Below are 25,291 nucleotides of genomic sequence, written 5' to 3' on the forward strand. Positions count from 1 at the left end.
ACTTTCACTCTCCATCAAAATATGGCAAAAAAATGGACCAAATTTGCACATATTTTTTTAAAGAGGTAATTTATAAAACCACGAATTTGGACCAAAAATGGGATCTCTTTTTTTTCTTTTTTTAATTTTCAAATGTTTTGGTGCTAATCTAATGGGATTGGAGAACTGAATTATAAATGGTATTCCGCTTAAGAAAGTTGCAAAATATTCAAGCCATCAAAAACATTACCCAATTTTCGAAATTTTGAAAGTCAGAACCCTCATGATTTTGGCCAAAAATTGATCAAATATTTATGACCCCTATATTTCTCATATCTTGATGTAGATCGAGGGAGCTCGAAGTCCTTATTCATAAATGGCATTCTGTTTCAAAATCAGATAAAAATCGGATGTTATGTTGGGTAAAAAAAAGGGCTAATTCCCTCTCTCCTGAAAAATCATAATACCCTTTCCAAGGGCATAAGAACACCACTCCCGGATTGGCCCGGTTGTGACCACTTTCGGTCACTTTCGTTTTCGCTCAAACGGTGGCTTTTGAGTGCTTTTCGAGAGGAGCCAGCACACCTACGCTGGGAATCCCTCCTCCATCATTACATGCTCTGCCAGTGCTACTGCCTCTGCTACTGCTGCTTCTGCTACCGGCGACCGGCGACGTCGTCGTCATCCGTCGGCTTTCTTTGGCCCCACAGCTGTGCTCTCATTTTGTGGCTCGGCTGGCGATTCGCTTCCGACGTGCCGCTCAGTCTGAAAAGTGGCGCGTCGAGAACGCAACGTACACCGTGTTCCGTGTTCCGAATTCCGAGCTGAAAATCAAGCGTGCTCCGAGGGAATTCCTCTAGAATCTGCATCGGTATCAGCATCGACATCGGCATCTGCATCTGCTGCACCAATTGCCACTGGCCAGGCCCAGACAGGTGGATCGCTCAGGTAACGAGAGTAGCTGCGGTGGCAGCAGCAACAAAGGCCACTGGCTTGATTAGCATTTCATCGCACCTCGCACAGCATAATGGGTAACTGATCCCCGATGCAGGGAGTGCAGTGCTGGCAAGGGCGTGATGCATATTTTGTTTTCTTTCAACCGCAAAAGTGCAGTGCAAATTAAATTGAGCAAAAGTCGTATTTAGCTAAAAGAAGACACTAAACAGCCCCCACACTAACTACAACAACATAATGGATTTTCTGTTTGCTCCGCAATTTGTGCTCTTTGTTTTTTTCGGCGTTTTTGTATTACTCGGGCAGTTTCTGAAATTTTTCCTCCTCACTGTGTTCCTCCTCGTTCCTCATGAGATATTGTATCTTTCGGATACGCCCGTGTGTTGTCTCTTGTTTGGGTAATTGCAAGTGAATGGTGCGGGCTGCAATTGATAAACGAGCGCTCATAAACGGATAAAGGAGCTATCTGGGTGTCGGTCTTATCACACCAGAATATCACATTAAAACTAATTCAATTACAAGGAGAGTATGTGTGTCGGTGTCGGTGGCTGGGCATGCAAATTAGAAGGCTTAATAACAACACCGGGCCAGAGAAGAGCATCAACAGAATCAGGAGCAGTGGCAGTAGCCGAGCATGTACTCTGTACACATATATATAGATAAAAAACAGTTTGTAATTGGGCCAAAGTTTCGCAACGCAACGCAACGCAACGAGGGGGAGCTGCAAAGTTGGAACTCAGTTTTCTGTTCGTGATAATGCCATAATTGACAGCCTGTGGACGGGTTTGATTGAATTTACATGGGCAAATTGAGTTGCAAATGAGTTTTGTCAGCCAGTGACGAAATTGCCAAATAGGCTATGATAAAACCTGATAAAGGCCCGACACACTTCCAGTTAAAAGCGCCCAACAATTGAAACAAAACGGCTAGTAATTGATAGAAGTGATTTAGGTACACCCGTGCGTATACGTAATATCCAAGATTCGCCAGAGCAGCAACACACAAAAAGCAAATGATTCCTGTCAGCAAGTAATAACTTTCGATAAAGACCCAGCAGCACGATTTCAATTAAAAACAGTTAACAATCGCCACAAAATAGGGAAATGTGTTTTATGGGCCAACCGTGCGTATGCGTAACTCGAATGTGTGCCATAAGTTACGGCCGTAAAAGCGAGTCGAGTCCCGGCTCATATAATTCTGACCCGGACACTTCCCATTTCCGATTTCCCTGCCACGCCCACCTACCGCCTCCTACCATCTTTAACCATTTAGGCCGATATTTTTCCGGTGTGCGAGCATCGTGCATTGTATTCGGTTTAATGGAAAAAGTGTGTCCATGCCTCAGATGGGTTATTAACCATTTTGCCACACTGGAAATGGCCATTTAAATTTATAGTCCGTGCGGCCATGTGGCGTGCGGCACGCTGTTGCAAGGCTAAGGATGGCATGGTTAAATCATCATGATTGCGATGCATACGTAAGAGTTATGTGACCATATTGAGTGTTAACTGGAGGTGTATAGTTTTATTTTATTTGCAAAGCTCTTCAGAACAGTAAAAAGAGATACTATCTACTGAGATAAATCCAGCGCCTAGTCTGGCTGCTCTTATTTTTCCAGAGTAGTTTTTGATCTTGAAATATTTTTGTAAACATCTCGAAATTCCTGCAAAAGATTTACGAAAACAAACAAGTTTATGGCCGGGATTAGTTTTTGGAAAAGTGCACAGAAATACCCAAGCTATTGATCAATAATTTAGGCAATGTCAGAGCTGTCAATGCCAGTGCACTTCTTTCCATCACCACCATTTATCATAACCTCTATGAAGGCTAGTCATTTATAATCCCGATCCCGCGTGGAACAAAAAAAGATGCCGTGACTCAGCACTGCTCTGAGTTCGCTATGCGAACCCATTATTATTTATTGCATATTTAGTAATGGTATTCCCTCTGTGTTCCCGATAATTTCCAATTCATTGTCGAAAAAAAGAGTAAAAGGAAGGATTTTCCCGAGGCGACACCACTGAGCTGACACAGCCCGGGAGCAGGAGATAAGAAGTCAGTCAACTACAAAGCCCGGCAGCTGTCAGAGCCACCTACCGCTGACTCTCTAAAGCCCAACCACCCACTCATCTCCCACCCCCCACCGGACTTGCGTGAGCTGCAGGCATTATCGGGCAGGGAATGCGAAATCAAGTCAAGTGCGAGGGCAGGCAGGCAGAGATTATGCTGTTTTGGTAGCTCACTTTTGGTCAGCACTATGAACTCAGGACACTGGGAAAGTACAAAGTGCAGTCCTACTTTAAGGCTAATTAAATGATAATTGATGGATATATTTTAGGAAAGGGAGGTACTCTACTTATCTGTCTCCCAAGTAATAATTACTTACTAAACACAGAAGAACAATCTTTAATAAAGAGATATTTGCAAAGTTTAAAAATAGTTTCCTTTATGATTTATCAATTAAATTATTCATAATTATTCATGTATATTTTTAGAATGACATTTCTTTCTCTGTAATCTCCACTCAGTAATTCCCCCATTTATCATTCGGTCGCCCAACGTGAGTAATTAGTAACCCCACTTAACAAAAACACGAAAATCAGACAATCTCTGAATCAAGAGGCCTATTGCTCCCCCCTGGCCTTTGGTTTTTCGGCCCTATTCCTGCACTCTATTTCGACTGCATTGATTTCCACTTTGCCAGGTGGCTGGCTCTATTTCTTTTTCGTTACTGTTATTTATGAATTCGAATTAATGTACCGTTAGCATGCACAACAACACTTTCAGCCAGGAACTGGGGACAGGGACAGGGACTTGGCCAATGCCAATGCCACAATTCCACTGCCACCTCACTTTGTTTGGCTAAATGCGACGTTGTCGTCCATTTTGGGTGCCATTATTACGACCGTTTCCGTTTGGAGATTTCCGGTGATTATTTCCATGCTGGCTGCCACTGCTGGAAGTGAAAGTGAATGCGAAAGTGAAGGGAGGAGCTCTAGGAGCGCTAGGATGGCGTCTAGGATTCCGGATAGGGCCACGTTGGGGTGGTGGCTTGATTGAATTAAGCCCCGAAACGATCCCGGCCAGCAATGCATAATGACACGCAGCTTAATTATGCTCAGCAGCACAGCTTGTGGCCCAAAACACCTGCCCCACTTACCCTAATTGAAATTGATTGCGATGGTGGAGGTAATGGCTCTGGAGCCAGAGGGCTCTATAGTTCCTCCACAATCATACCGCTTCCGAGACTCAAAATTCAACATGACAGCCAAACAATCAATGGCCCAGGAATGCACTTGTTATTGCCGCTGATGTTTCCAATCGATTGGAAGTAACACAGTGCCAAAAATGTATATTCCCTGCCCTCCGGACCGCTGAAGAAGTGGCGGGCGGAGGCAGTTTGTTTTTATCGTTTTCTGAAATATTAAAGGCATGTCAAAACAATGCGCCAAAGGCGGCTCAATAAATGATACGATACGGCCAGGCCAGGGCACAGTGGAAGGTGGTATAGCCACGACCCACACGAACATATGACGGAGCGCAGGAATGAGATACCTCCGTACTCGGAGGCAGAAGCTACTAATGCAAAGCCACAGAGAAGCCAACTGGCGGAAATACTAGTAGAAAACAAATAAAAACAGAAACCAGAACAGGAAAGAAGCCAAATTAAATTGTGAGAATGCGAATGGCCAATACACTTGATAAATCCAACAAGTAATACATATATTAAAGATTTAATGAAGGAAATTAATACCACATCCCATTGGGAGTATCTTCTTAATAATAAATACAAACTATTGTCTAAAACTTTAAAAAATAGAGCATTATAAAAGATTCCCTGTAGAATAAATGTAGATAGTACATCCTGTAGATCCCCTGTACCTTTTAATAAAAACTTTCTATACAGGTATAGAAGTTGCAAGAACTCTTCTATATATAACTATTGTACATTTTCCATATTTTTTATGTTTCAAAAGAATTTTTAAGTTAATAGCCGTGGAAACTTTCCTAAAACTCATACAAGCTATGATGGCTGGGCGGAATATTTGCATTATATCTCTTATTTTGCCGCCCAGTATCATCTGCATGTTGACACTTTGCAACTTTCTTTCATGGCCAATGGAACAAGCTCTTACAGCAGTGTTAACATGGTCACTCACTCCCATCACCCCTCCGCCAAGGTCGGCCAGAGGTTGAAGCTTATGAATATGCAGATATAGCGATACTGCTCCGATAGTAATCTGCGTCTATATCTTCAATCTTCAATCGGCAAGTCAAGCAACTTTTTTAGGGTATGACTGAGTATGACATATGAGAAAACAGACAAAAACAACGGAGAAGGAAAATAAAAATTGTAACAAGTTGAACGTGCTGCTGAGCTGGGCATTAATAGGTTTTTGACTTGCCATAAAAACGACACCCGCCGTCCCCCGGCACACACACGTCCCCTTGCCCGGGCCACAACAGAGTTGTCTATTCTATTTTCTGGGGCATGATAGCCAAGAAAATCCGCTCCAGACTACATCAAGCTTAAATTGCTCGTTGGCCTTTAAAAAATGATTTGGCCAAAAAACAAAAAATCATAGAAGAAGAAATACAAACACAGACGAAAATGTACACGTAACTCGATTCAGTTCAAGTTGAACATATTTTGGCAGGTCTTGGGCCTTGATTAGGTTCGCCAGCGCCATAGCCATAGCCATAGCCATCGCCATCGCCCAGCCGACCCATTGGAGGGCCCATTGAAGTTGCTCTTGTAATTGGCCTGTTGCGGGTCTGTGGCTAATAGCATTTGGCCCGTAATTGGCCGGCGATGGGTTGGTTGGGAAATTAATGCGATTCTCCTGCACCGGGAGCGGACGTTGCCATGCCACTTTATAATTATCATGGGATTTCATCTGCCCGAAAATGAAAAATAAAAATAAAATGAGACTTGGCGCAATTAGGTTTGTTCACATCGTTTTTCAAACACTTTGGAGACAATATTGGCTGGGAGCTTTGGGGAAGTTACGAAAAAGGTGAAACTGGCCAAACGAACTCTTTTGTTTTGCTTCCGTTCAAGTTTTTAGTGGGAATTTAATATTTATGAAAAAATTCAAAGTCAATCAGAAGTAGTTATAGCTCGAAAAAAAACAGTTTAATTGAAGTGTAAATAAATTAATTGATTTTAATTGAACAAAACCACAAAAAAGAACCACAAACCTTTTTTCAAAGAGTTTCATTAATTGTGATTAATATATGTGAGATTAAATTACATTTTTCATTATATTTTAAATTCAATTTGCGTTTTGATCTTGATATATCCTTGGGTCCTTGGCTCTACCTGTTACATGTCCCTCGACTTTTGCTGTCAGCCTTGAACTCTGGGGGGTAAACAAATTTGTTATCAGTTTACTTTACATTTTTCTATTTCTTGTGGGACATTTGTGTATTTCCATTCAAGTCTATTCATTTGTTCATCAGATACTGAGGAGTATACATATGTATAGGTATATTGACGAGATATTTTTTGTACACAAGTTTGAGGTATTGTGGAGGTTTCATTGAGAATCCATTTCACAAGTCCCTCAACCTCAACCACAACCCATCCCGTCTTCAATTTTCTATTTTTTCTTGCCCCGAATTGAACATTTTAAGCTTACGGTGACTCCTTCAACTTGTTTACCCGTTCGTAGCCCCCCAAAAAAAAGACGAAGCATACGAACTTTTTTTCAAAAATTCATTTTTCTCAGCATTTTTCTATTTGCTCAACTGCCTGGTACTGGTAGTGGCACTGCTACTGGCACTGGCACTGGAGCTGGAGTGCAGTCTTTTTACTTTTTGGTCTTGTGGCTATTTGCATTGCTACTCGTAGTTTCCATGCTTTTCATTTCCATGGGTTTTCCATGGAATTTTCTTGTTGCTCTTCTCCCAATCACTCTATCTGGCCGGCTCTATCTCCCACAAGCGTTCACTTCTCCACCGTCCGCTTGCTATTTTATTTGCTGATTTAATCGCGTCTTGGAGCTTCCTTCCGGTGACTGATTCCGGAGCGGGTTGGGGCTCAGGAGAAATGGAGGATGAGGCGGGTGGCGGCGGAGCCATGTTTATAGGCTAGTGGCATTTTGTGAGGCGTAGTTGCCGACACGCGCACACAGTCTCATAATCAAATGTCGGGTAATGTGCTGTGAGGCAATCTATAACCACGGGCCATGCAACAGCTTGCCCCGGAACGTGGCGAGTGGCAGGGGCAGAGGCAGGGGCAAGGGCCGCTTAGCAAATGGCAAGTGAAAGATGAGAAAATGATTACGAGACTCAAGTGGCGAAAAAAATGAAGATGTTTCGAGAATAATATACATACATAGGTATCTTATCGATATTGCTCGGGGATTCTGGGAATTCATAGTTCATTTCGATAAAAGGAATCCATGAATATTGGAGGAGGCTTGATAAAAAGACGGCACTTTTAATAACGACATCAATTCCCAGAAGATGTTACAAATGTTAGAATATAGACACTGCTAAAAATTCCACGAAGCAATAGATCCTTATCAAGTGGTTTAACACTCTCATTTCCCTCGACAGCCTCTAGATTAGACATTACATCATAATCACACTACTTGACAAACAATTTAAGGCTGAACCCAATTAACCAAATGATGTAATTATCGCATCAGTTGTCTAACTGAGAAAGTTTGCTTCCGTATGCCAAGTTTGTCTGTTTCTCCTTGAGGAAATGGGCAACTCATTAATTCAATTAAACAGATCAATATAGCAAACTATCTACCGGGTTAGGCCAGAGTAAGAACATCTTGCAACCCGCAAGTCGGACTCGTGAGGCATTGACCACATGTGTGGCAGACAGCTCTAGTCTTTGACTTGATCTCCTGCTCGGGCGTGGGCTTGTTTATTTGTTTTCACTTTTCACGTTTTTCACTTTTCTATTTGCTTGTCTGTCCGAACAGAAGCAGTAACAGCAGTGACTCCCACCGAACCGAATACATATGCCAGCGACTGTGTTTGCTCAATAAGTCAGCCCATGAGGGCGTCGACGGGGCGTATACTTGATGTTCTAGTTGAGTGAGACGTATACGCCCTGTGTGCCTGGATATGTCAGAGTGTGCGCCACGCGAACAGACAACGACTCAGTCGAATGTGTCGAAACTGTAATAATCAGCTTCAAGGCAAAATGAGTTGACAATTTCAGGCAACACGAAATGGAGCACATTAGGGCCCAGGAAAATTACACGAAATAAAAGGCTGTACGCTCCAGGATCTGGGTTCATCCCGTATCTCTTGCGAACCACATGGCGTATGTGTTATATTCTCACAGCTTCCATTGCCAGCGGCAGGCACCATTAAACAAACATTATACGTAAAGTTTTCGGTGCATCGAGTTTTTCCCAGCAGCTGACAAGGGTTAAGGGTACGACACTAAGCCTCAAGGAGATGCCTTCGAGGCCAGTCTCATCCGTAGCTTCGACGTCAGACCCCTTGTCGCTGTCGTGTTGCTTGAAGCGTCTTATCAACCGAATTGAGCTCTCATTCGCACGCAGAAAGGAATTTCAAGCAAAAATACAAACAAATCCGAAGAGAAAAGTACACTCTAAATAATAATATAACAACAATAGACTATTTTACTATTAAATATTGAAGACGGGTCACTTTGAAGCGTGTCACTTGGACTATAACAGCTTAGTGTTCCGTCCAGACACCTGGAATAACAAGAACCCCAATTGACAGATGCCCGTATCCCAAAAATAGAAACAAAAACATGGCCCGACGAGATTGATACGCTTTTTGGTAAAAACAAAGGTGGCTTGACAAATGTGTGCGAAAACGATACAGATAAGTCGGTGCTAAAAGCATTGACAAACATTTATTCTGCAGGCTTATTGAACCTATACCCCCGATAGAGTAAAGTACAGCAGCCATAGCAAATATTTGTAGTATACATGTAGTGCAAAAGATTACCAGAGGAGTGGGACTAGAGAGGTGGAGAGACTGCACTTAATGAAGTCTGCCCTGCACCCGTACTCGTACCCGTACCCGTACCGTCTAAATTGACTTTATTGTTGTGCAAATAGGCAATCTCTCCTGCTCCCCTCCAGACTGTCGCACTTCTTGTTAAGTACGTATTATAATAATATATTTACATACTCCCCCCGGGAGAGGCCCGACCGGAGGCCTACACAAACATTCATTGCCAGTGCGTGCGTCTGCTCATTGTAGTACTTAAACGTTATAAATAAATAAAGCACGGCCAACGCTTTTCTCGCACACTGTAAACGCTCTATAAATATTTCATGGGCTCCCCCCAGTCAAAGGCACTGCTGCCTCTGCCTGCCGCTGTCATTTAAATAAATAATTTTCAATAAGGTTTAAATAAATTAAGTGTAAATTGAATTAAATTTTTCGCATGCAACCATGTCAAGCCAAAAGCAATTATTTGCCTTTCAATGTCCCCCAAAGGGTGAAAAATATTCTGTGGTTTTTACAAATGTTTTAAATATAAATCTCAGTGGTTGGGCCGAATTTCCATTGGTTTTCTTTGGTGTTTATGGCCATTTTAAATATAAATATTTTTTGAATAAATATAACCATCCATCTGCATATACACTCTGCAAGTTAGTTGAGGTTTTTAGACCCATTTTTTATAAAAAAAAAAGTGTAAACTCTTTGAAAGTGTATAATAAACGTGAGAACAAATATTCAAACATAACAATATGTTTCCTGTCAGAAGGGAAATATTTATTGAAAATGGAAAAATATGAAGTAAATACATTTTATGCCAACAACCGTAAATATAATTAAAATATGCAAACAAAGGACTGCAATGAGATAAAATTTAATTATAATTAACGATAAAAGGGGACCAACTTATCATGCCCACATCCTAATCACTCATTCCAGATATATGTACATAGGTTGAATTTCTTATTTTAGCATTTTTTTGGCAACCATATACCAATTTTGCGACGCACATCTGATAAGCCTCGTTTACAAGCCGCTTATCTAAACATAATAAATTATGTGGAAGCGCGTTTTGTGAATGAACTTTTTTCCAAAAAAAAAAGAAAATAATAAACATGGGAGCACTTACTCCATCAATGATAGCCATTCATTACTCTGAATATGGCCAATAAAAACAACAATCGGATACTCAGTTTATTTATATTGGATTGGAGTCTCATGACAGAAAAGATGACTAAATTTCCGAGAAAGCTAAATAGAAATTAAATATTATTAAACGGCCAAAGGTAAACATAAATTGCTGATGAAATTGAAAGAGTACTGGACTATCCTCCCAAATGATTAATTTTGTGTAAACCAGCAACCAATTTGAATTGTTTGATTAAACAGCAAAACATAAATCCAGTTTTATTTGGATTACAATGAATCCTGACGTGGGGATACAATGAAAAAGGTTACTCGCCTTCACGCTCATGGCCGGTCATTAATCTTCAGCATTTTAACAGAATTTTCACGCATTTGCACCCAGACACCCAAGCTACGGACTGCAGACCCCAGAACCCAAAACCCACATCACATCCGTAATCCAGGCGTGTGCGAATTTCTGCTACTCTGCCCCCTTCCCTGCAGTCTTTAAGCTTGAAGCAAAAACTTTGCGAATTGCTGAAACGATTGTAAGAGCCACGAGCGCGTTTAATTAATATTAATTTGCATACCATGACTCTGACACTGACTGTGACTCTGACTCTGACTGTGACTGTGACTGTGACGACACTGGAACTCACATGTGCATGTGATTCTGCTGGTCCACCGAATCCATTGCCGAAGGTTGCTAGTTGGGGCAACAAAGTGATCAATGGACCCAATCAAAAGCAGTGACACGTCAGCAGAGCGAGGAAATGTTACTTTGTATATGGTTTGGTCCAAGGTCTTTCAATTACTCTTACTTCTGGGGGACTAGTAGGTGTTTTAGGGGGCTCAAACACCCCACCTTAAAAAAGACTTTACTTTAAAGACTACTTATATCATTTAAGTTTTAAACTTAGTAATATGTTATACCATTTCTTAACAAAAGTGTAGAAATAAAGCCGACTTACCCTTGTTACCCTAATTTTGATTACTTTCCACAGAGCTTAAGCTGGCGCTCCCCGGCAACGATTATATTGTTTTTATAGTGTACGGGGGGTGTGGGTGTAGGAATGATGGCTCTATGGGTATAGGGGTGTGCGCCTTTTAATCGCCTCAATAGATTTGACATTCAGTTAACAGAAGCGTCGCAGCGACCCAAAACAACAATAAAATTCAGAGTATTTCGCTTTTTGTCTGGGGGATTAAATAAAATAGAGACTGGAATGGACGGCACTTGATGGCGCTTAGCGGTGCGTGGCTCATAATTTAACTTTTCAGCGGAAATTCCCACAAGGTGTTCTCGGCTCCCTTCCATCTCTAAAGAACTGGAACTCAGGTGAAACAACCTGGGCACAAATTGCACACACGAGGCACCACGAAGACAGAACCCCCCAAAAAAAAAAAAAAAACGAAAATAAAAGCAATTTAAAATTTACGACATTCCACACTCATTACACCTTAAGGGCTCTTTTCTCGTACCTATGCTATATTGCGATATATTTTTTGTTCGGTTTTGGCCAGTTAGGGGTCTGGTGGTGCGGCCACGCCCCCTGCGTCCAAGTGCGCCCATGCGAAATTTCGCGTACAACTTCCGCGCGACTTTTTGGGTTTTTGTATGCAAATTTCCGTTTCTTGCTCTTTGTTTTTGTGCTGGGAAATTTTGCGCTGTTGTCGACGTTTATTCTTGACTTGAGTTGACTTGACTTGGGCTTGGCTTACAGCTGTCCGTGAAGAAAAACATAAAAAAAAAAAACGTAGAGAACGGAGAACAAAACAAAACAATAGTAGAGGTTGAAGCAGAAATTTTCCTGCCTTATCGAAATGTTTGTATAAAAGTGGCCAAGAGGTATGTTCTGGTTCTGGCCATTTCACCCCCGCATTCCATTCCCATTACCCGCCGACCATTCTTCGAGGTCCAAGTATTTGCATTATTCGTATACCCTGGCTCTGGCATCGGGGAATTACCTATAATGACGGTCACTTTGGTCTCCGACTGATGGATGACTTCCTCCGAGTGAAAATTTCACGATCATTAAGCACCAAAGTTCCCCTTAAATTGCTGAATTAAATTTGACATTTCCCGAAGTGTAAGAAGCATCAAAATTAATGCCTCATTTAATGGCAGGAGACTGTGATTCCCAAGAAATCATTACAATAAGTAAACATTACAGTCTCTGGCTTCTTTGTCAACTTTGAAAACTTTTCGAACTCAAGTCTTGCAGTAATTCCTAGAATGAAAGAAGTTCCTAGAATTTTTCTTCAAAAAGTTCCTCCTAAATTAGTATACTTAGTCTTTAATTTTCCAGCTTCATTTTGATTTAATAGGAACTCGAGTTACTCAACTAATAGTCACTATTTTCTCGGTGCACTGGGGACTCTTGTCCTCATTGTCCTCGTTATTTGTTGTTGGACTTGTAAGTGGCTCAAATAAAGGAAATGGAAGGGGGGTCTATAACGACATCGTTCAAGTTGAAGGACATAACTGAATTTTGGTTGTTGCTGCAGGAGTTCCCTGTGAAAGTTCTTTATGAATTTCAAATTGTAAATGCGAATGGAGAATGGAGAAGGAAAAACAGCAAAGGAATCCGTAATGACTCCCCGACTTTATGTTTTACGAAGAAACTAATTAATTACACGTGGAAATTGCGATAAAGTCCCCCTTTGCCAGCATTCTTTTCTTCCTAATTATTCCTTTTTATTGCAATTGGCTTTTCCATAATTCCATTTGCTTATGGGACTCTTACAATGTAGAACGTAGTTTCCTCATGCAGATTTCCATCGATTTCTTGGTGTGGCAGGGTAGGTGCTTATGATGATGTTGCACTGGTGACCACAACAAATGTCCTTGCACTACTTTTCCGTCTCATTTTGGAGCATTTTCTATTTATATTCATTGGCCTCTGGCGGCCACAGCTGGCCAACAGCCTCCTCGTTTTTTGTGGCCACCCCCCCACTACATATAGGAAAATTGCACTATGCGCTGTTTTGTTATTTTTAATCACAACATCCACGCACGATGTGCGATGTCTAATTTTGAATTGCATTAAAGCAATAGTCTGAGAAATATTTTCATCAAAAGGGGCATTCAAGATCAAGACATATTATTACATGTATTATAGGCGATATTACAATCCCCTATAACGAGAAATTCTTAGAAAATTCCAACTTTCATCCCATCCCAGGCATTTGAACTTGAGAAGCCAAACAAGTGAGTGCCAAGTCCTTATAATTAATGCCTGCATTTGAGCTTGACCCCAAAAATAGAGGGAGAATAACATTCAAAGGCTGCAAGAAGATGCCAGAAGAGGCTATCCTCCTTTATCCTTTAAGAATGTGGGGGAGGCGTCCGACTTGCCAAGGACTAGCCAAGCCTTAAATTGTGAAACTCTAAACCGTTTGTCTGCCTGATTTATGGGATGAGAAATATGGCCCAAAGGGGTCAATTGGAATCTCTTGAAAATATTACAGAAATTTATGAGCTTCGAGAGTGTCTTTTCTTTGAAGCGATAAATAATACTGGCTATTTGTTATTAAATTTAAACAGATTCCCTCAATGGATGTACTGTGGCTTGTCTTCTCTGAATATATTAATGCAAATATTTGTGCAATTAATTAACACAAGTGTGTAAGCAGATAATGGTAATTGCCGTGATGGCTTAATGGAAATCAATGTGGTGGTATGTTTATTCAAATTAGTCTCTATAATGCGTATAATGGAATGTTTAAATATGAACATATCGGAAAATTAAAATTCGTATCCAGGGTCCTTGTTGATTTAATTGGAGGCACATCTCTCGAAATTGGGATTTCCAAGAATCAATTTCCTTGAGAAATAATTTGCCAATAAATGGTTATTTGGTTACAGGTTTCTGATTTCCGAAAAAATATACCATAGAACCTATTGGTTTCCAGTCTGCATAAACAAGCTCTTTAATTTTTGTGAAAAAGCCAGTTTTCTGCCAACGATTTTGACCCAGTTATGTGATTCCTTTCTGTTTTTCAGCCGAGCAGAAGTTTCAGCGTGTCTGGGCTCTTTATTTTCCACTTTTTGCCGTCTCTATCTACGGCCATCACTCAAATGGCAACTAAGTTTTAAGAACTGAGTCGCTTCTGCTTTCGTTTGATATCAAATGCATTCATGTTTAGTTTTGTAATTAAAACTGTAATGCCACACAGAGAGATACAGGGAATTGGGGTGGGGGTTGGGGTATGGGCCAGGGTTGTCATTAGCATGCAAATGTATGCGTGAAGGGGAGGCCAAGGTAACCCCAACTCCAAGCCCAACTCTACTCCTCCTACACACCACACCCACCACAGAGTCTGTTTCTGTTTGATAAGTGGGAGAGTGTAAAAATTTCGTTGCATACTTGCGAGCGTCGAAATGAAATTGCGGCTCCTGCGGCAGCTGTGACAGCTGGCACGAAATATAACGTATACGTCATGTGTACTCTGTGCGAATGTAAATGTGAATTTAATTGTGCTACCCATACAGCCATGGTAGAAATAATAAGAGCGCCTTTTCTTATATTTATTTTTCATTAAAAACATAAGAATTATTTTAAATTAATCCATACTAATTTAGAATTAGAGATGATAGCTATAGTTAAGGATAGTACTTAAACGATGGTTTAAAAGAAAAGAAAAACTAGTTAATCGCCTGCAGCTGTTTCTACACGCTCAACCGCAATCCACATCCTCAGCATGTTAAAACCACTCGGAGGCGAGTTGTGGCCGTCAGTCAATCAGAGAGATGGCGTCGCCTGTCGCCGGCTTACCCCGAAAGTTGGGCAGGTCCTGCGGCTTTTATAATAATTTCAAGTGTTTATAGTTGAAATATATATATTTATGTATGTACGTATACGTGTGTATGCATGGCATGGCATGGCAGAACACTTTGAAATGTATACATTTTATATGCGGGCTCTTGGAAACATATCTCAGTGAACGGCTTGTCGCCTGCCCGGCTGAGTTCGAGCTTAGTCGCTGCCTTCTGCCGTTTGCTTCCTTCCTGGCCGACTTCCTGTCACGCTTTTTGGGGGCGGCATGAGCCGGGCCCTCAGCCTGGGCGATTGCTACATAAACATTGCCCCGATCCCTGGATCCTCCTCCCGTCGTGTTTGCCATTTCTGTGTTTTATTTGAGACGACGTGCAGGAAATTTGAGCAACGCAGGCAAGAAGCAAAAAAAAGAAAGGAAAAGAAGGAAAATCCATTTACGTAATTACTTCGAGTTAACTTTTGCCGCTCCAAAAGGATGCGCCCCGAGCGAGCCCTTTTCCTTATTGAATTATTGAAGAATTGCTTGCTAGCTTATTGGAAATCTGTTCTGGTTCGCGTCCAGGACCTGCCACTAGTTGAGTTACAGCCAGTGCTGTAATTGGATGAAACAGGGTCAGATACTTGGCTAGTATTGATTACATTACGGCCAAAAGTTTTTTTGCCATTTTCATAGCCCTCGTTAATTATATTCTACCAGAAAACACTTTTCCAGCACCGTTTCGTTACATTTAATTATCATAATTTATGGTTTATTATCCGAGTTGGTAATAATATGAGTCCAAAATCTATATTTACGTGCCTTTGGTTTAGTTTTTTTGGCGAAAATTGAAAATGAATTGCCCGACACGCCAGTTGCTTGACCCAAAACTCATTAGGGATCATTTATTATATTCATGCGAACAAAATTGCCAAAAGAAAAGTATTTATCATAATTATTACCCCTGGCGAGTAATTTTTTTTATATTATTATTGTTTACGGCCCTGACTTACTGGCCAGCAATTTATGAGATTTTTTATGAAGTATGTACTGAAATGTTAAGTTTGGGAACATTAAAGTATCTACAAACTCTTCAAACTTGTAACCTAAATTGGCCGCAGACATTCGAAGGAAAAAAATCCTCTTACATATCGAATTGTAGTGTAACACTATTTAATTGAATAAGAAGCTTACCGGGCTTAACTCTTCCTTTGTAGTTACCAACTTTCCTCCGTCTTTTGTACTTGCAGGCGTGGCAATTTGCGAAGCGAGTGCTCTGACAAGGCATTTAATAATGTAAGACTGCCCGGTCTCTGTCCTGGAACTAAGACTTGCCGTTCTGTAATTACACACGAGTTGGGGAGCCAGAAGCCAGAAGGAACCAGGCCAGAAGTCAAGCGTCAGCAGTCAACAGTCAGGGGCCAGGAGCCAAGACGAAAGGACCAACAAGTTGCCAACCCAGCCCAACTCCTCGATTCCATTCAATTCTCGACTGCCCGGCACTCCGGCAGCCCGGACGTGAAAAGCAACAAAACGGCAGCCGTGGATTCGAACACGCGGCGCAGCTCAGCCACTGTGAAAGCGACGTCGGCGCCCCCAAAGCCGCCCACCACGTCGCTGACAATTTGCCAACCGCCCCCGCCCACCCCGCCCTACCAGCGGCTAACCAAAGCGCTGCAATGCGATCCGCGCTGCGGCCACGAGGTGAGTGCAAATTGAAATGCTTCTGGGAAGCAATCGTAGCAGGGTGAGGTTTGATTGAGGTGGCAGGGGGAACTATCGAAGTTTCCCTTTCAACAAATTTAACTGTTCTTTGAGTTGTGCCAGTGGTTTTGGCTATTTTTAGCTGTTTATACAAAAAAAGAACACAATTGGGAATTAAATACGCTTGTAGAACCACTTTTCACTTAGCGCACAGTGGGACAACAGTGCGTATGAGTAATTCTTAACAGGGGCTAGACCTTAACTAGGCTTACACACAACCGATTCTAAAGAAGAATGACTTAAGGGGTTATATACAGTTGTGATATATGAAAAAATCGATTTTTTTTTATTGCATATTCTTTAGGTATATTCTATTGGTATATTCTATATTCTATTCTATTCTATATTCTATTCTATATTCTATATTCTCTCTCAATACTCTAATACAAAATTCATAACGATCGGAGCATTAGAACCGAAGCTGTAGCTATTTATAGCGCACTATTTGCATATAAAACTTGAACAAACTTGAAACTTTAAACGCGATTATCTCAGAATTTTTTTTTTGGGAAATTACCTTTGAGGTGGACATGATTACTAAAAAACTACTAATCCGATCAACACCAAATTTTGACCACTTATTTATTATGATATTAGCTAGTCCGTGAACGAGGGATTTGAAAACTCCTTTTTTAAAGCACAAAAAACGAAAATCTTATACCTTGAAAAAGTACATTTTTTGTTAAAAAAATCGCCATTTTTTTTTTAATCAAAATTTTTAAAAATCCCTCGTTCACGGACTAGACAATACAATATACTAACTAAACTTTTTTGAATTTTGGATTTCGGATGAACCGTTTTCGAGAAATCATGTCCACCGTCCAAATCATGAAATCATGTTTTATGAAAAAATTTAATTAAGTACCCAGAAACATGTACTAAACAACGTCAGTAAAACATTTTAGTAGATCATATTTTCTATGGTGTCAAAAAAAAAAATCGATCAAATTCCATATTTTTGCGCGGTACAACTGTATATAACCCCTTAAACGATTTTTATTTCGATTTATATTTTTGTAAATATATCCTTGTAACATCCTCGTTTTCAGTATAGGTATGTATGTATGGTCACAACCCATACCTGTATCTTTGTAAATATTCGCCCGATTCTTGCTCGGAATGTCTGAAACGATTTGCATTTCGATTCTCCATGAATCTTCATTTTTTCAATCCATATTTTTCGAATTTTCTTTTATAAGACCCCTTGCCAAATCCCGATTTTCCATAAATGGCTCCATACCACACCTGTATCTTTTCAATATTCATCCGATTCTTAAACGGAATACCTTAATCTGCATCAAAATTGTCCATCGATATTTTTCCTATTTTTCTAAAGAAATCCAGGTTATAAGTATATGGCCATACATGTACATTTGTTAATATTCATCAGATTCCTAAACGGAATACCTCAAATAAGTTGCCATTCAATTTTTCTCGTGTCCCGCCTAAAAATCTTAAAAATCCCCACGGTTTTTAAGCGAAATGACTCATACAAACAAAATTGGAAAGTAAACGAGACAATCCCCTTAATGGAAACTCTCTCCTAAAGGAATCTGAAACGAATTTCCTGCTTGCGCAAGGAACATCCTTATAACTATGCAAATTTCCTGGAGCTCCACCCACTTGGTGTCATATCTGCGAAGGTTGCAAATTGTTATGTTTGAATTTATCTCCGGCAGTGTCATGAACTCATTGTGCCAGATTTGCGTGTCCTTGCCGATGATGAATTGCATCTCGTATGGGTTTCAGTGCAACCTGTTTGGCAGGCGGCAACAAACTAAGAGTGTTTGCCACCAAGGCTCTGACGTCACACTGAAAGCCAACGATAGAGCGGAAAGCCAACGCCTGGGCTGGGACATTGTCGCTTGTTGCCGTTGTTTGGGATTATGTATGTATGGATGGATGGAGGTGTGACCGCGTGGGTGTGCCGGGGTGTGCGTGTGTGTTAGCTAATACACAAACCCTCTGCTGCAGCGCTGCAATTATGTCGGGGTTCAAGGCTAATTTTCTTGTGCACCACTGCCGTTAAATAGTGCGGTCGAGGGGGAGGAGTGCGGTGGGGGTGGTGACAGGGTGGGATTGCTTTTGTGTTTGTTTTTGTGGCGCTCATTCACCGCTTGTTTGGGACTTACGTTGCAAAATGCGCGTGTGACCGAATGCGAGGCATCCGCATTACGTATACGCCGCGTTGCACCTACCTCGCTTTCATTTCGTTCATTCCTTAATTAACGCTCGCTCGATAGCTGAAAAGGTGGATTAAGAACAAAACGAAAAACAGGTGAACAGGTGAAGGAGCAACAAGCAACCACGTCAAGTGCAGCTGAAAGGGAAACAGCAGCACAGTTCAAATTACATTAACAAAAATTCACGGCACTTGACCTTGGCTAATTGCAAGACCACCCATGGGGGAGGCGGGCAGACGAGGGCATAAATTACGGGCAACTAGACGGAGTGGTGGCCGGAATTAACCTCAGGGGCGAGTCCCTGGGGGAATTATTAGCGTGAGTTTAATAAAAATAAACAAAAACAAAAAGAGAAAGCTAACTTCGGGCGAAGCCGAAGCTTCTATCTTCAAAAATACCGATCCTTATCAAATTTGGTACGTCGGATCATATGGCACAAAATAGAATATGTAGAAACTTTCTATTTTCATAAACCCGAAAGTAGTGTAATTTCCGATAGTTCAGTTATATGGCAGCTATAGGATATAGTCCCCTACAGTGATGTAGGGACCTACATTGACGGCTATAGCTTCCCCAATTCTCATCCGATTCTCAAGCGGACTACCTTAAACGATTTCTGGATCGATTCTCCACCATTCTGCATCAAAATCCTGACACAAAATATTTTTTAGATATTTTGTTCATTTTTCTGGATGGGATCCCTTGAAAATGGGGTTTTCCCCTATAGGGCCCACAGTGATGGCTATATCTTCCCCAATTCTCATCCGATTCTCAAGCAGAGTACCTTAAACGATTTCTGGATAGATTTGACACCATTCTGCATCAAAATCGTGAGACAAAATATTTTTTAGATTTTTTGTTAATTTTTCTAGATGGGATCCCTTGAAAATGAGGTTTTCCTTTATAGGGCCCACAGTGATGGCTATATCTTCCCCAATTCTCATCCGATTCTCAAGCGGAGTACCTTAAACGATGTCTAGATCGATTTCCCACTATTCTGCATCAAAATCCTGCTTATGGTCATGCTTATATAAACTCAGGAGGTGACCATGATTATGAATTGGAAATGTCTCCTTCACTGCGTTGCAGACTTTCATGATAATTTAAATAGGGTATAAATATATGAAAAGAGCGTAATTGGTTGATGGTTAAGATTAGACTACAAATTATAGTTTAAGAATACTAATTAAGGTTTCAATCTTTATTTTAGGTAACCATCGGCCGACGCATCGGCCTCTACAGATTTTGTGGCGACATCGGACGCGGCAACTTCTCGAAAGTCAAGCTCGCCGTCCACCAACTCACGCGTGGTAAGTCAGATTATATAGATTTCCTCCGATTATATAGAATTCGTTCTAAATTTCAGACAAAGTGGCCATTAAGGTGGTGGACCTGGACCGTGCCGGTCTGGATGCCAAGGCGCTTCGCATGCTGTCCAGTGAAATAGCCACACTCGAGTGTGTTCATCATCCCAATATACTGACGTAAGTCCAGATATCCTTTGAATTTAATGCGGCACTTAAATTCTATAATTTATGGTCAGGCTTTTTGAGGTGGTTGAGACATTGGGGAGGGTTTATCTGGTCACCGAGTGGATACGCGGCGGAGAGCTGTACAACCACATTACCCAAGGTGGACCACTGAGGGAGATTCATGCGGCTCCTTTGTTTAAACAGCTACTTCTGGCTGTTAAACATATGGTAAATATTGCGGAAAAATATACGTTATAAGGACTTAAGGCAAGTTTATATTTTTTCTACCCCACAGCACAGTCTAGGCTATGTTCATCGGGACATCAAGGCCGAAAATGTTCTACTCCTCTCAGAAGATCGCCTGAAGCTAGCCGATTTCGGTTTCAGTACACAACTTATCAATGGTGGGTTGAAAAGTCCTTCCGTTGCCACCCCACTCCCCTCACTGTAAGCTAATCAATTTCGTCCTGCCTGACAGGTGCCAATCAGAAGCTCGACACTTTTTGCGGCTCGCCTCCGTACGCCGCGCCGGAACTCTTCTCCGACGACCATTACATTGGAGCGCCGGTGGATGTATGGGCACTGGGCATTTTGCTGTATTTCATGGTGGTTGGAAACATGCCGTTCCGAGCCCCCACCATTCCCGGCCTCAAAGCAGCCATTCTCAAGGGCGATTACCTGCTGCCCGGCCAGCTAAGTTTGCCCTGCATAAGACTTATACGTAAGTTTTTGGTTAAGTTTTGGTTTTAATTATATAATGCCCTTTTTTATCGCCTTTTTAGAACGCATCTTGATTCACATACCCGCCCAGAGGCCCACCATCGACGACATGCTGAACAGCCAGTTCGTGACCTGCCCCAAGCTGAGCGCCGACCTGATGCAGTGGGAGATCAACCAGCACAGCAAGCCCGCCAAGCGCTCCATCTTCTGGGTGCGGAGCAAGTCGCATCGCCTGAGGAAGACCGCCTCGCTGAGGGATCGGTACGCCGAGGTGGTGAAGAAGCCAGCCATAAGTATGAACACACGCCAGCAGGACGAGATGTTTGTCCAGAATTTCCTCCAACCAATTGAGCTCAGTCACGAGCTCATGCTCCAGGGATCCGGTCAGTTGAAGGACACAGCCCAGCAGTCAGCGGAGCAGGCCAAGCGACCCAACAGACGCTATTTACTATGCGGGAGTCTCAAGAAGAAGGTCACACCCATGGAAACGGAGCCGGAGAAACAGTTGCCCAACGGCGGCACGGCCAAGATTAATCCGTGGAACGTGGAGGTGGCCGACGACTGTCCACTTTTCAAGAACTATGATGCGGAGACGGGCAGCTGCATTATGTTGCCCACAAACACGGAGGATCTCAGTCAGCTGGGCGCCCTGGAATTCGAGGCGCGACAAATTCTGGCAGAGTTCGGCCTCACATCCGAAATGCTCATCAACTCGAGGCAGAGTGGACCCCGCTCCGACATCATTGGCGCCTACCGGATTGTGGTCAACCGACTGCAGAAGCAATCCTGGCTGGCACGCAAGCACGTGGAGATGGCCCTGCACATGGAGCCCAAGGCGGAGAAGCGAGTCGAGCGCTCGTGTTGCATACTTTAAGTGAATTAGTCTTTCAGGATCCGGTTCCAAGTCCGCGGATAGTTGTTGAATGTTTATATTACTCACCTGGTTCTAGCGGGTCCTTGGGTATCCCTTGGGAAGGAAAGGCAACCTTTGGATTCTAGAGGCTCCTCAAAAATTCGAGCTCTCAAAATTATATTTATTTTTGAACTGGGCTTTATAAAGTTAGATTAATGTTCCTTTAAGAACACCAAACGAGATTATAATAGAAAAATAATATAGAAGCTTGAAGAAGTTTTCCAAAATGCATACAAAATTATTAAGCAGATGATCCAAACAAAAGGACATATGGAAATTGTTTAGCCGAGTTTGCCTTTCCAAAGGGATCAAGCCAGGACACCGCAGGATAAACCCAATTAGTGTCAATTTGCCAACTGCATAGGCGCGAGTTTGCTGTTAACGTAGTTTCCAAAACATTTTCCTTGGTTACTCACTCGAGAAGTTCCTTATTTTGCGTGGATTGAGTTTGTCCAACTGTTGAGTCCAGATACGGATAGCAAAGTTAATATATATACCAAACATATATATAGAGATATATACATATAGTCCAAGTATTATGTATTTAGTTGTTGGTCCATTTTTGAACATATACAGACGAATATACGAAAACGAATATGAAACATTATGAATACGTATTACGTACATATATACACACTTGGCAACAAAGCGATCAATCGAGTTCGAGTTCGAATTCGAGTTTTAAATGTATAACGTTGCATAAAAATGTTTAATTGATCATCAAAAAGCTTGTGTGTCTATATGGTCTGTATGGTGTCTCGTCTTGTGTGTGTTTTTTGCCCAATTGTCTCCCGTGGAGTCAATCGCGTACAATAAAGCAGCATTATGAATCGCAATTGCATTCGTACAAATCGTAAACATTCTACAAACTAAATCTCAACCACTCGTCTAATTATGCACTTTAGCCTTAGTTTATTGCATTCGCAGCATCCGCAGAGGCGACTCCCTTCCTTCTCCTCCTCTTAGCGCACCTCTCACACCCCTCGGACCACGGATGCTCCACATTTGGCTGGTCCGGCCTCATCTGTTGTTATGGTGCGGCGCAGGCGTTGCGAGAGGAGCACTCGGCCCTATTCTGCTGCCGGTGACCCTCTCAAACGGCGGTTCTCTCACTGGGATTTTTGCTGCTGCCGGCGTCGCCGCTCTCTTCTGTTGAGTGAAGTGAATTGATAAGAAACGGGGTTTGAGTGAAAACAGAGTGGAAATACGTATTGACCTCATGTGCGCCTTAAATCTATTAAAACACAACGATTTTAGTCACAAAACTCATATATCTTTGAATTATTCTTTTACACATCTACATATTCCTTTAAACTCACTTACCCACGAAGGCAAACGAATCGGAGTCCGACGTACCCGCCGGCCAGTCAATATCCGGCATAGTCGGCCACTCAATGTCTTCCGCTGTATCCCAATCGACAGTCCGTGTCTGGCTGATTTCAAAAAGCGCAGGGGAGCACAAGCTGAGAACTTCCTGACGGAACTTTGTCAGCAGGGACTCAAAACTATCACTGGTCTTGCACAAAAAACAAACTGCCAGGGAGGGATCCATTGCAGAAAAGTTGAGACGGGCAGCGTGCTTTTGATGATAGGTTTCGTCGTATTCCTGTTCACCAACACCGGTTTTCTGACCCACCGCGCCGGTTCGTTGTGTCGTGTGTGGATCCAGGTAAAGAACTTCGTCGTCCACATAACCTAGGAAGTACAGAGCCTGATTGGGCCGACCGCCAATCATTCCGCAACTACTGTCAAGTTCAAGGCATCGCTTTAATGCTGGCACATACATCCGGTTGATATCGGTGATTCCCAAACGCAGGGGTATGACTAGCAGCAGTGGCTTCCATGCATCGCCATCGCGACAAAGGGAATCTGAAAAATGGTTCATGTAATTTTAAAATGGATTCTGCTATGTTTCCGATGTTATGCTTACATATATCATCGAGGACTACTGTGCTATCCATTGCAACATGTACCGCCAGGGAACACCAGTCATCAAAGCGCACAAGTTTCCTGCAAACAGAAATAAATCATTTCATGCACCTTAGCATGGTATTTATGTATTTTGGTTCTTACTTAAGGATCTGGGCTACTGTATTTGGTCCAAGCCATTCGCCTACGGCTTTGTTTTCCGACTCTCCCATTAAGGCTATTTGGTGTATGGAATAGCAACTGTTCTTAACGTCCCCGAAGCGATTCACAATCTTGAGGTAGGTAGCATCCCGACACTCTGGCGTCCAAAACCAGTCACGTCCCAGGTGAAGGTCAATCAAGGCCTGGGCGAGGACCATTTGCCCACAACGAAGCATACAGCCCCAGCCTTTGTCGGTGGTGAGCTGCACTTCTCCAAGTGGCGAGAATCCACACCGGTAGGTGCACCATAGACGGGACTGAATGTCGCGGCGGATGAGCTCGAGTCCTAGAAAAAGAAAAAGTATTAAACTCAATGAAGGACAGCATTGTTAGAGCTGGTGGGTATAGTGTTTAACGAGCAACCACATGACTCATATTGTTTGAGATATGGTAATCGTTTGACATTGATTATAAATGTACACCAACTGGTTTTGGCTTGTTCCCTTACCCTGTATGGCATTGTATCGCTTGCCCAGTACCCAGACATCCGTATTCCGTCTGGGTATATCCTCCGACTCGCCTCCGCCAACCGCCTGACCCACTGCACTGGCGAGGACACTGTCAGGACCTAGATAAGCCTCGAATACGCTCTCCATGATCCGCGAAAGCTGATCGCTAAGCCCAACCAGCATCTACGGAAGTGAGGGGGAGTGGGGAATGGGAGACCAAAAACGCCTCCGCCTTCCGTTAATTGGCTGCCAATGACGTTCTGGTTTTCCGCTAGTGCGGGTGCCTTTGTTTTGGCCTTTGTTTTGGCCTTTGTTTCTATCTGGCTGGCAGTGCCTGCTCCTGCTCCGCCCCGAGGTCACAGCTTATACATTTGTTGTTGGTAGTTGGCAGTGTCTGGTGCCGATTACAAACTAAACGTTGGATCAGTCTGCTGTGCTGATAGTTTGTTTTATTTTCTTTTATTTGTTGATTACAACGATAACAGAGAATGACGTCGAACAACGCTACGGACAGTGCTGCCAGACCATTGAAGATTATATTGACAGTTTTGGGGGGTTTTAAAACTAATAGACAGAAACCACTTAAAACATTTATTAGGAGGGATTTTTTGATTATATAATTATGCAAAATTTTATTATACGTTTATGACTCTAAAAATTACTTAAATTTTATGATCCTTAGGACCATGAAAAGTATGGCATCACCGATTTTAAAACCACGAAAACTGGTATTTTTGTTTATGTAAACACAAATGTTAACAGAGAACCGTTATTTAAAATAAAAAAAAATTAAAATTTTTATTAAATTTAATTATGTTTAATCAAATATTTTTTTGCATTTTTTGTACAAATATTTGTAATTTAATATATTCAATAAAACTAACTTTATGT

General features: G+C 42.0%; 2 protein-coding genes across 4 annotated transcripts; one reads left to right on the forward strand and one right to left on the reverse strand.

The window, feature by feature from the left end:
• The first annotated feature begins 754 nt into the window (after nucleotides 1-754).
• On the forward strand, nucleotides 755-22,657 carry LOC108132389 (serine/threonine-protein kinase par-1). 2 transcript variants are annotated; one of them, XM_017251800.3, is made up of 8 exons: nucleotides 755-927; nucleotides 16,020-16,473; nucleotides 19,927-20,026; nucleotides 20,083-20,200; nucleotides 20,260-20,416; nucleotides 20,484-20,592; nucleotides 20,667-20,909; nucleotides 20,971-22,657. In XM_017251800.3, exons 4-8 carry the CDS (start codon nucleotides 20,145-20,147, stop codon nucleotides 21,780-21,782), a joined length of 1,377 nt encoding a protein of 458 aa, XP_017107289.2. In that variant the 5' UTR covers nucleotides 755-927; nucleotides 16,020-16,473; nucleotides 19,927-20,026; nucleotides 20,083-20,144; the 3' UTR covers nucleotides 21,783-22,657. The 2 variants fall into 2 exon arrangements, with proteins under 2 accessions (XP_017107289.2, XP_017107288.2); XM_017251799.3 differs by lacking the exon at nucleotides 755-927 and adding an exon at nucleotides 1,864-1,962.
• Nucleotides 22,345-24,926, reverse strand: Atg4a (Autophagy-related 4a). 2 transcript variants are annotated; one of them, XM_070277125.1, is made up of 6 exons: nucleotides 24,400-24,926; nucleotides 23,895-24,237; nucleotides 23,752-23,831; nucleotides 23,145-23,690; nucleotides 23,038-23,055; nucleotides 22,345-22,970 (listed from the first exon to the last, which is right to left on the reverse strand). In XM_070277125.1, the coding sequence occupies exons 1-5, from the start codon at nucleotides 24,581-24,583 to the stop codon at nucleotides 23,039-23,041; spliced, it is 1,170 nt and encodes a 389-aa protein (XP_070133226.1). In that variant the 5' UTR covers nucleotides 24,584-24,926; the 3' UTR covers nucleotides 22,345-22,970; nucleotide 23,038. The 2 variants fall into 2 exon arrangements, with proteins under 2 accessions (XP_070133226.1, XP_017107290.2); XM_017251801.3 differs by lacking the exon at nucleotides 23,038-23,055 and having other exon boundaries at nucleotides 24,400-24,925.
• Between the last annotated feature and the right edge of the window lie 365 nt (nucleotides 24,927-25,291).

This window comes from Drosophila bipectinata, chromosome 2L, assembly GCF_030179905.1.
Source record: "Drosophila bipectinata strain 14024-0381.07 chromosome 2L, DbipHiC1v2, whole genome shotgun sequence".
In the NCBI taxonomy this organism is placed as follows: domain Eukaryota; kingdom Metazoa; phylum Arthropoda; class Insecta; order Diptera; family Drosophilidae; genus Drosophila; species Drosophila bipectinata.

Coding starts and splice junctions, on each gene's coding strand:
- LOC108132389 (XM_017251799.3), top strand. Junction 16,474..19,926: donor ATCCGCGCTGCGGCCACGAG/GTGAGTGCAAAT, acceptor TCTTTATTTTAG/GTAACCATCGGCCGACGCAT. Junction 20,593..20,666: donor CAGTACACAACTTATCAATG/GTGGGTTGAAAA, acceptor CCTGCCTGACAG/GTGCCAATCAGAAGCTCGAC.
- Atg4a (XM_017251801.3), bottom strand. CDS start 24,583: ATGCTGGTTGGGCTTAGCGATCAGCTTTCGCGGATCATGGAGAGCGTA. Junction 24,238..24,399: donor GCGATACAATGCCATACAGG/GTAAGGGAACAA, acceptor TTCTTTTTCTAG/GACTCGAGCTCATCCGCCGC. Junction 23,691..23,751: donor AGTAGTCCTCGATGATATAT/GTAAGCATAACA, acceptor ACCATTTTTCAG/ATTCCCTTTGTCGCGATGGC.